This window comes from Branchiostoma belcheri, unplaced genomic scaffold (assembly GCF_001625305.1).
Source record: "Branchiostoma belcheri isolate BF01 breed outbred unplaced genomic scaffold, Haploidv18h27 scaffold1, whole genome shotgun sequence".
In the NCBI taxonomy this organism is placed as follows: domain Eukaryota; kingdom Metazoa; phylum Chordata; class Leptocardii; order Amphioxiformes; family Branchiostomatidae; genus Branchiostoma; species Branchiostoma belcheri.
The window spans coordinates 2,531,587-2,544,905 of record NW_017802379.1 but is presented as its reverse complement, the minus strand read 5'-3'; the positions used below and the strand labels follow the sequence as shown (position 1 = coordinate 2,544,905).

At 40.9% G+C, this 13,319-nt stretch overlaps 2 protein-coding genes across 2 annotated transcripts; one reads left to right on the top strand and one right to left on the bottom strand.

Moving 5' to 3' along the window:
- Positions 1-1,641: 1,641 nt before the first annotated feature.
- Positions 1,642-3,416, top strand: LOC109468331 (28S ribosomal protein S25, mitochondrial-like). Its single transcript, XM_019766582.1, has 2 exons — positions 1,642-2,115; positions 2,512-3,416. The coding sequence occupies exons 1-2, from the start codon at positions 1,819-1,821 to the stop codon at positions 2,770-2,772; spliced, it is 558 nt and encodes a 185-aa protein (XP_019622141.1). The 5' UTR covers positions 1,642-1,818; the 3' UTR covers positions 2,773-3,416.
- A 3,493-nt stretch (positions 3,417-6,909) lies between these two features.
- Positions 6,910-12,427, bottom strand: LOC109466091 (transmembrane protein 132E-like). Its single transcript, XM_019763711.1, has 5 exons — positions 12,217-12,427; positions 11,517-11,689; positions 10,960-11,105; positions 10,484-10,678; positions 6,910-9,238 (listed from the first exon to the last, which is right to left on the bottom strand). The coding sequence occupies exons 1-5, from the start codon at positions 12,411-12,413 to the stop codon at positions 8,036-8,038; spliced, it is 1,914 nt and encodes a 637-aa protein (XP_019619270.1). The 5' UTR covers positions 12,414-12,427; the 3' UTR covers positions 6,910-8,035.
- Positions 12,428-13,319: the final 892 nt, after the last annotated feature.

Here is a 13,319-nt window from a genome sequence, read left to right as displayed (position 1 = left end):
TGGAAAATGACTCGTTGTGACCTCAGTTCTTGGATATAAAAAAGAAACGATTGTGCTGAAAAGTCGGTATAAAGAGACAAGTTACATTAGGTTACATCAAGAAGGTTAAAAATCAAATAAATGTCAAAGCTCCTTGGTTAACGTTACATCTTCTTGGTTTTTTTGTTGGCCCCTCCCCCTCAATGCAGATGACTGGACCTCAAGTTCGGGACGTGGCTTTGGCGTGAATGCCACGTTTTAGAGCGGCCACAAATAAGAATCTCTTGGTGCTACTCACGCTGTGGTCATCACTACAGAACACCGTGAAGTTATTGTGAAACTCTCGGCTGAAGTCATAGAACACATGGGCACAAATGTCAATTTTGCCGCCATCTTGAAAGTGACAAATACAACGCACTGTACAAAAGCGCCGACTAGCGCTTAGAAGGGCATAACAGCTAATGTTAATACATGTACAACATGTATTAGTAACTCAGTGCAGAAACTGCCAGAATTAGCGGTGCCAATCGGATGAAATCACAGAGCCCTTAATGAACAGATGATTGCTGCAATGCCATTAAAGTGTCATGATTAAGAAATGAGTACTTGCCAGAAAGACCAAGAAACTTCTGAATTTGTTCTGATGTCGAAAGTTATGTCATGTAACGTTACAAAATGTGTGATTTTGTCCCATTCATTTATCTGTAACGTCAGTCACGTATACATAGGTTTGACAATAACTTGATTGTGCATTGTTTCAGTGTGGCCACCGACCAGTCCAACATTCTTTAGGACATATACCGGCGCTTCTAACGGTGGCTTTTGGTGCCGCGTTACCTGCCATAAGATATACAATTTTGAGGAGCAATGTCAACGACACAACGGAGACCACATAAAAATGTCAGAGAAGATTAGCCTTATGGATGCTGGCCAAGTTCAACTAGAAGTGTGTTGCTACCTTGACAAAACACGTAATGTGACATGTTCGTAACGTTAAACATATTTATACTTGGTATGTAACGTTACACATTCATCGGAAACATGCGTAACAACTACCCTATGTGGGTGGTTCCATGTCTTGACTTGAAATTCTTTTTATGATCTTTCCGATTACCTTTGACTGATCGATACGGAGTTGTTTCCGTCGCTATGTTTACCCAGGGAGTGAGGCTTTTACATCCACGGTTTACTCGCGATCATAATTTGATTAAATGCGATAAAAGTGAACAAATAGGGCGTTAACGTTTCTTTGATAAGCCGACTGTGGACTTATTGACTGTGCGTAGGTTTGGTTGCCAGATTATCAAATATGGCCCACTGTTTGGGACATAGAAGGCACGTTGCAATTCCGGGCGTTATATTTGATGAACATACTTCTCTTTTTTTTTTTCAAGTTTTGCAAGTAGCGTTAACTTTTACTCAATTTGTAACGGTACAGGTCAACAATGACAATACGTTAAGCTTGAAGCACTCTCTTACCAACGCTGAGATTGATTCGCTACCTTGCAGGTTTTTTAACTCCATTGAATTTTCTTTTATTTACAAGAAATGGTTTCAAAGAGAGATTTTTAACGTATTGGTTAGCAACGCACCTCCAAAACACAATTTTACATTCAGTCATCACCAGGCCCTGCAGTCGAAACTCAACCGCTAGGGGGCAATATTAGACAACAGATGACGATGATGATGATCATGATGGCGGCGGCCATGTGTTATAAAAGTCCTCTATGACCATGTTGCATTTTAGCTAAGAAAAACACCGTTTGTTGCTGCTTTTGAGGACCACTGAGGTACAGGAACGTTTTTGGCAGCTTTCTGGTGCTACCGAACAGCGAAAACATGCGGCAAACGCTTGCAAATCTTGCCGGGGTTATGTTCAGGGGTCGCATGCTGGGCAAGTACCCCATCCGAAGGACTCGCACTTTCCTAGAAAGCGGAGAGATCGTTTTCAAAGACAGAGTGAAGATCATGTCCGTAAACTACAACGTCCCTGGGAAGAACAGCGAAGGCGCGCGGGAGTTTGTGTTCTTCCACCTGCCGCAGGTCCAGTACAAGAACCCGGAAGTTCAAGTCGTGACGTTCAAGAACTTGACTCCTTCTCCTTTCCTCAAGTTTTACTTGGACGACGGTGAACAGGTAAACTATAATTTGTACTCCTCTAGAAATTTTGATACAATAACTTGAGTAAGTACTTTGTGCATGTCTTTCTTAGAATGTGGGGTTTAACCAAAGATATGTCATAAATTCATATTACAAATACGTTACACATGTAACTGTTACTAGTATTACATGTATATAAACAGCATGGGATTTTATTACTTTTCGAAAGTATTTTTGGTGTCATACATGGTTCATACAGTCATGGAACTCGATATTTCCCTATATGATGTGACATGATATAAGGTTATGAGGCTATGTGAATAGATTGTTAATATCATACTATAGAGTGAAATGTACATGCATTTTCATGCAATAATGCTAACGTTACATGTGTAATCAAACTGAAATTTTCTGTGTTTCCCATCTGTACAGGTCCTAGTAGATGTCGAGCACAAAAGTCGACAGGAAATCGTCAAACATGTGAAGAAAATCCTGGGAAAGTCGGACAGAGAACTGGAAGAGATAGAGAAGAGTCAGCAGCAAAGTATCAACATTGCCAACTTTGGACCGAGGTGGCCGCGAAAGTGTATCTGTGAAATCGAGGGCCAGCTACCGTGTTCATCCACAAATGACTTTCCTAAGGAACTACGTGGAAAATATCAGATGAAGAAAAAGATGGAGGACCGCTATTGAGGAAGAAAACTTTGCACTAGAAAGTTGCAGTACTGAATAAAAGGACAATTGAACACCTCCTTTTCCCATCTACATACTGAAAGTCCCAGCAACCTAAATTGATTTACAGTAGTAGGTTCTCAATGATGTTGAATTGGACAGCACAAGTGACATTTTTGCACAACAAAAACAGGTTGTCACTAAGGTTTCTTGTCTTTTGGCTTGGCCTTGCTGACAAAGATTTGAGGCCTTCCCCAAAGTTTCTTGCCCATTGTGATAAAAAGTACTGTGATAAGATTTAAGGGAAAAAATGGTTTACAGGAGAAACAATTGTGACTAAATTTTTCATATTTCATTATTGCCTACTTGCTGCATCACAATCTTATTTGGGTTGTGGCACAGTCGTGTCTAGAATGGAAATAAAGGGGATATGCTTTTTATATGCATGAGATAAAGTCTTCAACTGTGTTTTTATGACCAATGTACTGTACGTTTGTAGATAAACATATGAAGCTATATGATAAAATAGAGCAGTGTTGAAAATAGTTATTACTTTGTAGTATGAACACATAATCCAAAATGCACCTCTGCATATAAATAGGTACATTATCTGATCATAAAGTCTGTAGTAAAGAATAACTAATAAAAGGAAGAATTCAAACAAATATCATAAAGTATCATAAAGTCATGAAGTATCACAGGTTCCAGTGCCAGTCATAAGTTAGGCACTATCAGCTGTGTATATGGTTAATATATCAATATGCAGTATCATGCCTCAACAGTTCAATGTCACCAAAGGTGGGAGAAACTAGAAAGGTAATCTCCAAGCAGATGAATCAGTCACTGGTTATTTTCTTTAACGGTTTAGTACAGTAGTAATGCAATGGAAATGCCTATAGGCAGTGACTGCCTATATAGTGTCATTTCGTGGTGGAACTAGAGCCTTGTATTCTAGTATGGCCCTTTTTTTTGTCGCTACCCACACCTTGGGTCACGCATGGACCCTCTCTGGCAAATGCATACTTCCTGGCCAATTTGATACATACTGTCTTCTTGCCACCCTAGGATCTAGCCTGGTGTCCAGCCTTGTTAGCTTTAGTCCGCTCCCCAAGAAGCGGGGAGCGGACTAAAGCTAACAAGGCTGGACACCAGGCTACCTCGGATCTGCATGGAGATTATATTAGAGGTAATTGCAAAAATAAAAACACCATAAACATTTCCAGATTTACAGAAGTTGAAAACTTGCCATGTTAGATAAGTCCTGTGCTGTAGCATGCCTTTTACATCTAAACCATTCATATATATATATATAATGGTTATTTATATGCATGTATCATAAAATCACATACAGGAATCAAACCTGGCTTTCAGTGATAAGCAGCACACATTTCTCTGCTGTCACTGCTGCAATCACACCTGCAGGGAACAATTGTAAACCTTCACCTGACTACCATCACGAGCATCGAGCTCTGCCGGTCTGATTTATTTGATGGCAACTTCAACCTGACAAAAGCTCTATGATTTCTGTTGATCTTGTTGATTGATATGGGCGAGGACCCTGTATAAGGTCTTTGATATGGGGAACTCCCAAAATCTGATAACTCTTTGCTATACCTAGAGATCTGTCAGAGTACAAACTTTCAACCAACTTGAAGGTAGCAATGTAAAAAATGGCCGCCAATGATAAGAAATCTATTAAAACAAGTTTTAGACCATCCAAGAATTTCCTAATCTCCATGTACTAGTAGATGTTTAAAAGACAAAATCATAACAATTTGTAGTCCATTATGATTTTGCCCTCCTACATTTGTGTGCAGATTGCTGTATGTTAGCATTTTGCTTTAGATGATACCTGTTTCTTTTTATTTCACCTGCCCACTGCAATATATTCCTGCAAAATTCCACAAACCAGGAGATTTAAATGGTGTGGCCAATAGTACCACTCCTATCAGAGCATCACGGAGTCACAGAAACACATAATACTGACCAGTTTTACTACTTTCACTGAGCGCCCTGTAGCTCTGCTATTGCATTTTACTTTCAAATATGGAAGAATACCACAAGCTCACTGGCATTTACAGGCTCCCGGTGGAATATCCCTCATGCCCATGACATTTCAGCATGCTATTAAGAGGCCAAAATGGCAAAGCCATCGGGAACTGCATTAAGAAACATCAATGTTCGCACACGTTTCGAAAATTTATTACTTCTCAACAGGACGAAGGTTGTGTTTTTACATCATTTCTCCAGTATATGTTGGAACTTGGAATAAATCTGGTTTCAGATGTAGAATCAGGGTTGTATTTTTTGACTGGTTTCAGTTTGGTTTTTGTGATGTAGCTCTTTCAAACTTTTGACAGATTTTGTTGGCCTTATCCGTGTGTTGCCATTATTCAGCGTCTGATTTTTTCCAGAAGTTTGTTTTATTTTGCAGTTTTCATGGTGCTGAATCTCTATTAAACAGCAAACACAACACACAAGTGCTACATTTTCCTGCGGCATCATTTCATGTTCCTACAAACTTCATACAATTTACAGTAACATCTACCGGTAGTTCAGAGGGTGGTGTGAGGAATATTGTGGGATTGCACTTTCCTATCAACTGAACGACTTGAAAAGAGAACCATACACACATTTGCCTGGAGGACATCTTGTTTGAAACCTTTGATCTAATTACGGCTGCTGCTTCTGATTGGTTGTTGAAAACCACTAATAAGGTGGATGAGGACTCTCTTCTGAACACTTTGAACTGAAGCCAAGACTCTCAAATGTCAACCATCAACAGTTTTAGAAAAGATCATGCAGAAAGAGTTCGGAGATTCTGGGGATTTGGGACTGCAGCGCTTTTGAACCTTTCAGAGTCCAAGGTCATCCTGGCTCGCTTTTAATGAGCGTAACCCATGGCAACACATGCACGAGAACAACAACAAAGTAAGACCATCGAATTGAGGGAATCAAAGTGTTAAAATCTTCCATCCTGTCAAATGCAACACTCATTATATACCATGATACAACCACATCCATGGTTCACTCAGTAATCTTGAACTACTTGCTGCTTTAAACTTTGCAAACATTTGCTCTGTCTTCCATTGTATGTTTATCATTTGAACTGTGAACACCAAGATACCGCAAGCTCTTTATTTACAACATCTACTTGATATGGCCCAAATGAGAAAATTCTAGAAATATCTTCCTGCTTACTTGGGAGTCATGCAGTCTGGGCAAAGTCATTATCTCCAGGCACACCTTGTATAGAGTGCTCAGTTAATGGACAGGACCTCCAGCCAGCTGAGTAACACTGGCGAAACCCTCCCTACATAACTGTTAGGTGAAGCTGTCTTTGTCTGTAAGGACATGCAATTTCTTAGTTCGAGAAGCAGCTATATAGCAGTTTACTATTACAGTAGTAGAATCTGTTTCTTGTACCAAACACTAGCATCTCTCATATAAATTATCTAGTTTATGATGCCAGATAACTCATTTCATGTTGCCCTTCTTTCTAAATGGGGAACATGAAGGGGTGTAAAGTGAGTGCTGGTAGTGTATGTGTTCTTCCATGTACAAGTACAAGGTTAAGTACTAAGCAAAAGACAGCTGACAATAATATTTTCCACCATGGAAAAATAAACATTTATTCAGTGGCAAATGACCTCTCACCCCACCTGCAGGTGACCAATCACATGTAAGCATACATGATTCAATTATCTTTTTTTCTGTGGTTGGTTGCTTGGCTCACAATACCGATTGATTGGTAAATGGCCATTTCCATCAGCTCTCCTACAGATCTGATGCACTTTTCTCCAAATACCTGGACATAAGATCTCAGGTCCACATGTTTATAATGACAACACTATTCTACTGCAATGCAACATTACCATCCTGTACAGTTAATTACAATTAAGCATGCCAGGCTTAAATAATTACAAAAAGGCAGTACTTTTGAGTGGTAATGAACCCATCCTATCGCTAGAGAGGACAGTGACTTCCTCTAATTTCATGCCAATGTGTTACAATTCTGTTTCCATAATTTTCATCAGAAACAAGTCATAAAATTGTTACAATTTTAATGTCAACTGCATAACATTTAGAAGATTTTCTATTTTCTTCCTTTATCTCGATGCAAACCTACATACTAGTAGTAGTCAATCACAGTCTTGCTGCAAACCACATTTTTTTACTACTGACTGTACAATCATGGATACAAATACCCATTAATATCTTCTTTTTAAAACATTTCCCCGACAAATACTGTAACACGTTCTTGTGAAATATGCATCTCACTCACTTTCATTGGTGCACAAAAGGGTGAAAATTTCCTAGGGGAAATCATTGCCGTGAGTTCAGATATTTGATAGACAAGAGATCAACAACAGATAATGACAAAAATAAAGGGCTCGTAAAAAACGTATCTCATCAAAAGCTTTCACTACTCAAGGAAGAGCAGTAAAAACAACAAAAAAAAACAACAATAATTTGGTCTTTTACAATTTCAAGATTTACACAATTGAAGATATTCTGTTGAGTTTCAAAGCACATTTCTGACAATAAAGATCAGTTGCTCTTTGTGAACAGCAGATGTATGAGTCTACTCTTGTACAAAATTGAGAAGAAAAAAATCATTCAAATGTGCCCCATTCTTATCTTGGTCACTTTGTACGCTTTTCTCATGATTCAAAGGGTAAACACATTTTTGGTTCTCATTGCTGTACTCAGATGCAGTACGGGGCATCCTATGGTTGGCCAATAGTAGGACAGCTTACATTACGAGTGGTTACTTTTGTGCATCACTATGGTCACAACTGCGTATCCACAAAAAACTACACCATCCATACTGCTTCTCTGAGGACATACTGCTGTTTAGTGACGGTCTCATATATACTTATAATATATGTATATATTTATATATATATTTACACTGAAGCAAATTATCCACTCTCTGCAAAAAGGTTAGTTCTTTGCGGACACACCCTAACACATTTACTGGTAACCATCATGTTTACGTCAACATCCCTATCCATTTCACCAACATGACGTCGAGCCACTTCTTTTACAAGTGAAATGCAGCTTCACAGAATATTTACACATTTTTTAAATAGCACAATATAAATACACTTTTAATCTTTTTTCTCTCACTAGGACACAAGCACATAACTATTAGACTTTGTTTAGTGGACCTAACATGCAAATGGCTATGACTAACCACATGGGTTATGTACAAACACGTGTAAAAGCCTTAGGCTTCGATAATTGGTTTAGCTTTACAGATTTTGACGCAGGCTCTACTCTATGCTGAGGACTCCTTTAAGTTTTCCAGGTATTCTGTCATATCGTCATCTGGTTTCAACCCCATTTGTCGATAGTCCCAGTCAAACTCGTCCTCTGCTGGAGGGCAGGGGTTACTAGTTATTCTGATCGGGTCTTTGGGCGCCGCAAACGTTGTAAAGTTCACGGCAGGCATGGTATCTTCCTCGGGCGTTTCCGTCTCCTTGTTTTCGTTCTCGTCGGCAGCGATGATCGGCGGCGCGGGAAGGGCCTCTTCCGTCTCCTCCTCGTTGACATTTTCTACAGATCCGGTTTGGGACGGTTCTTCTGAACCCTGGGTGCTGACGGTGTTGCTGGCGGGCGCTGGACCCTCGCCAGCCTTCCCCAGCCAAACCCAATCATGGGCATGGGTTAGACTCTCGTCGCTTCCATTGGGTATTCTCTTCTGCTTGTACCTCGCCGCAAACAGGATACAGTTCACCAGGAACACCATGATGGCCAGGCAGAACACGCCGAGGAGAGCGTACATACCGATCTCGAGATCTGACAGCTTCCGAGGCTGCTCCACGTAATCTTGGTACGACTCTTCGCTCTCCACTGAGACTGTCTCATCCACTGCCTTCTTGCTGCTGCCCGGCAGGTTACCAAAGTCTAAGTTGTCCAGAGGTATGATGATGTTCTCTTCCTTCCGTCTGTCCTGAATGGTGTCGATGATCATATCGTTCTGAACTTCCTCCTCTGTTGAGGTTGGGAGCATGTCCTCTGTCTCCTCGTAGACATACTCTTCACTTGGGTCCTCCTTCTCCTCACCAAACTCAACACGAAGGATGTTAGAATCGACAGTCAGCTCAGGCTTGGTCTTCTTGATGTCATTGGGACGATTTTCTGCATTGACTTCATCCTCTTCGGTTGGAGGGTTGCTGCTTTCGAGTTTGGGGATGCTGCTGGTGAGGTTGACGTTGATCTCTGTGCGGGTGAAAGCGAGTTCGCTGCCTCGTTTGCGCCGCATGCACCCTTCCGGGATCCTCAGCTCCACTTCGAGAAGGTCGCCCTTCCCGTGGCCGGTGGCGATGACACGCGGGATGGTGTGGGTTTTGCTGGGGCTCAGGGCCACGACGCGAGGGTTGAGAGACGACACCTTGATGCTGTACTCGTTGTCTTCGATTTCTCGCAGCCAGAATGCCGATCCATCACTGAACGACACCGAGACATCCAGCACGCCCCGCTAGTAGAAGAAAGATAACAAATGTTTTTACTCCCAAAGGTTATGACATTCTGCAGGAAGATCCAGGATATCTATCTCACGCAAACTACATGACAAACTCTATATAATCTGTCATCCTCATAGCTCAAATACTTATGCCCACGCTATTTCTGAAGTCCTCCAGAGGGTGTTTACTCTTATCAGAAGGTGGCAAGAGAAGTGGTGTGTATCCCACTTCAACACAAATTGGCCATTTCTCAAACCTAGATATCCATCTACATGAGCCCCATCATGAAACTGCCCCAGTAAGATCATAAAAAGAAGTCACGAAGTCGTTTTAGTTCGTTCTGCAGGGCTCAGGTTAGATTTGCCAAATGTTAAAGGTGTTTTGTGGGGTGTCCCAAGGGATGCTGGTAGGATTCTCCAGTCGTTTCAGGAACGTGACTAGCATCAATGTCACAGATCTACAGTTTTATCTCTAATGCAATCTAGGTCCTTTACAGCCAAAGGAGCAGGAAATATTGCCACACTGAAATTAGCTACATTCTTCTCCCCGCCCTCTATGCAACACAATGAGGCAATTTCTCTGATAAGGTTGAGAACGTAATTATCAGGACGGCTTCTTGGAGTTCAACACGTGGCTAAGGGCATTTCTTATAGCAGGTACACTGGGCAATCTTGTTCTCTGATTGGGTCCTACCAGTTGGCAGTCTGCCCAAAACTGTGTGATACACTGGGAGAGAAATATCTAGTCATTCTTGGGTGGTGAAATGACTCGGGTGTATTGTACGGGAAATCCATTTTAACCCTCTTGGCACCTTGTTAGCATGCGGTAGGCCGGACGAATTCCCTTCCCTAATCAAATTCTAGGATGAAACATGCCACAATCTAAGACAGTGTAGTGGGAAATCAAGATAAAGTGCTGAACCCTCTGTCCTTTGGGGCATCTAATATAAGAAGTGAATTGTCTGACTGTGGTGAACCTGCAGTGACATATCATATCTGCCATGATTTGATCCTGTTGTTGCTTGACTTTCTTGACTTTCCCTCCCACCAGCCTCGACTGTAGAGGGCATTTGCCATGGACTACACATCTGTAGTTTGAGCACATATGTATTTTTCATGCATTTTGAGGCAATGTTTACTGTTTTGACAAAAAATTATAGTAGACATCCTTAGACAAAGTGGAAGCCCTGCTCAGAATACTACCCAACTTAGTAACTGGCTGTCCTAACAATTGGCCCAGAACAAGCCCTAATATATTACCTGATATTGTCCTGTCATTGTCTGTTGTGCTGTTGTTGTGGCTGAGAATATCTTGCCCCCTGAAGAAGGCTCAGCTGACAGTGACATGGTGATTCCAGCAACAACAATGGCCTTGACGCCCTTGATCGTGACCTTGTCGTCGGCAACCATCAGTTCCTGAGCTCCCATCAGTCTGCCATTCAGGGGAGAGATGACCTGATAGAAAGAAAAGAAAAATTTGGTCAAAATGACATTTTTTTAAAATAACATTTCTCTATCAGACAGGAAAATAAACATATCAAATCTGTAAATTGCCCTGCGAGTATGATTCCATAAGATTGTTGATTAAAAATCTATCCAGTTTGAAAAAACTAAATTACTTTCTTACGGTTACTACACACCCTGGATGAGTAATCTTCATCAACGGATTGTGATATAAACCTGCGTATGTGTCTGAAAAATGTGGGTGAAGACTACGGTACTGGAAGACCACGTACCTGTATCTCTGTAGTCCCTGGCACTTTGGCATTGACCGTCGTCCCCTTCAGGGATGCGATGGACTCATCCGCCACACGGATAAAACTGGACACCAGCTCTGTAATCTGGAGGTATCTGTCACCAAGCAGGAACCGGTTTTCCCCAGCTGGAAAATTCACACAAAAACTATAGATTAGAAACATGTGGTGGACATTGATGCTGAATGATTGAAATGTATATATTTTTAAAAACATTGTACTGTTTAATAGATAAACTAAATGCTGTTAAAATATATAGCAAAGTGCTAAAAATATCTAATGTTTCAAAGCAACAATAACTGGTCCAGTTTTGCTATAGTACCATAGAAAGACACTATTAGCTAATAACCAAACTTGTTCTTTGTTTTGGCAGCAGGTACTCTCATACCAAATATCATAATGGATATCTGTAACTTCTCAAGTCTTGTTGTCTACAAACAAACAGACCTAACCACAAACGGAACCAAAAACACTATCTTCTAGTTCTAATCGATGGTAACAAAAACCATGGGACAAAATGTATGTGTACATGTACTCACCAAGGTCATTCTCTGGAGTGTAGAAACGAGTGAACACCTGCACTGTTGCATGCTGGTAGCGCAGACGACAGGCCGCCCGTGCCTTTCCCTCCGTAGCACTGTCCGGCGAAACCTCCTCACGGAGCAGCTGACGAGGGTCAAAGTTCAGCTTTGCTGCGGCACTACGTGACTGTCTACTGGATAGGACAGAAATGACATTTGTCAAATATCTGTTTAAACACCATAGATTGTTATCAAATCCTACAAGCTGAACTTGCAAGCAAGTGTAAAACTTTGAGACAGACACTAAAACTTTTTGACAAATTCAGTCCAATTTCCTGACTGTCTCTGGCCTTATACATACAGGTAGAATGTATCACTGCGTGTAGAATGTTCAATTTCCTGTGTTTGTATAGAACTGTGATGATATTTCTCCGCAGTTGAACAACTGCAATCAAACTTCCACTCACAAAGTTTTCACTTAAACTTTAGATAGCTAGAGGAAACATGATTGATGATGTGTGAAATTCCAGTCCATGTATATGCTTTTCAATCAGTCTTTCAGCACTAACAGTGTATAGCTAACAGTGCTCACAGGTACCTTGGATTGGACTGTTGTAATTCACTTGACTTTTTGCAGATGACTTTACAGTTTACAGCATCATGTAAAGGAAAACAAATACTTCAGTGCAGTTAAATGTGAAAGTTAAGAAAAGCCCACCTGTTGTAGTTGTTGTCTGAGGCTAGCGCCACCTTCCATCCCTTGATCTGACTCAGTCTGGTGTCGCTGAGCTCTACGGTGAGGGGCAGCTCCGGCATCCATACCGTGAAGTTCAGTTCCGTGAAGACGTCTGCGTACGAGACGATGATGGTGGCGTGCTGGGAGCCTCTCATTTCTGTGCCGTCCAGATAAACCATGGAACAGTCATGCATTACCTGTGGGTGTAAGAGAAGCAAGCTTTTGTTGACTGTTTCTTTATTTCTAACTTGTATTTTTAACTTCATGTACTTTTATAATGACCTCACTACAAAGCAGAGACTGCGCACAGTGCTAAACAAAATGGAATCAAATAGATAAATTGACAGTCCTACATTTTAAAACTTTGCTATATAATACACATATATCACCATTTACATGTATTCTTTTCACACATACTTACTAATCATTGATGAAAAATTATTCTTCCAAGTACTTGATACGTTTCACATCATATTTACGTAAAAAAACATACCGACTTTGCTGAGAAAATTGCTAACAATATTTCAAGAGGATTTTGAATACGCTATTTGGGATCAACCAACCCTTTTACAGGCAGCTATCATAAAAACATCAGTAAACTTGATGTCTTCACAGACGCAGCAGAATTTAACTTCCATCCACCAAAGGTTAATTACCTGCGCGTGGAGGCGTGCATTATTGACAAACAGATACAGACAGATTTCCCCGCTAAAATTGCTTTTCTGTAATTTGCCACACGGGTGATTCTAAATCTTATTTCCGAACGGAATGGAGGCAGGAAATGCATGGGAAGAACACGGGTCAGTCTGTAGGGCAATAACACCTACATGGTATGTTCACAAAAGAGCCATTATCACAATGAAAGATGGCAGACTTCAGCACTCTAGTGCCATAAAACGTACAAAAGCTTTCATATCAAAGTGTACTACAGAGAGTATGTCATCGAAATGGCATATAAAATGCAGAGGCAGAAGGGTATAGAAAAGCAACCCTCGTTTCTTATGAATAATCAATGAGATGAACACAGATGCCTCAAGGGCTGAACAATAACACATCTGGTAGCTTCAGAAAAGCTGATGCTGGTA

Excerpts from the sequence above, each read along its gene's own strand:
- LOC109468331 (XM_019766582.1), top strand. The coding sequence starts at position 1,819 with ATGCGGCAAACGCTTGCAAATCTTGCCGGGGTTATGTTCAGGGGTCGC. Across the intron at positions 2,116-2,511 it reads ACTTGGACGACGGTGAACAG|GTCCTAGTAGATGTCGAGCA; the intron begins GTAAACTATAAT and ends CCATCTGTACAG.
- LOC109466091 (XM_019763711.1), bottom strand. The coding sequence starts at position 12,413 with ATGGTTTATCTGGACGGCACAGAAATGAGAGGCTCCCAGCACGCCACC. Across the intron at positions 11,690-12,216 it reads TCAGACAACAACTACAACAG|ACAGTCACGTAGTGCCGCAG; the intron begins GTGGGCTTTTCT and ends CCTATCCAGTAG. Across the intron at positions 10,679-10,959 it reads CAGGGACTACAGAGATACAG|GTCATCTCTCCCCTGAATGG; the intron begins GTACGTGGTCTT and ends TCTTTCTATCAG.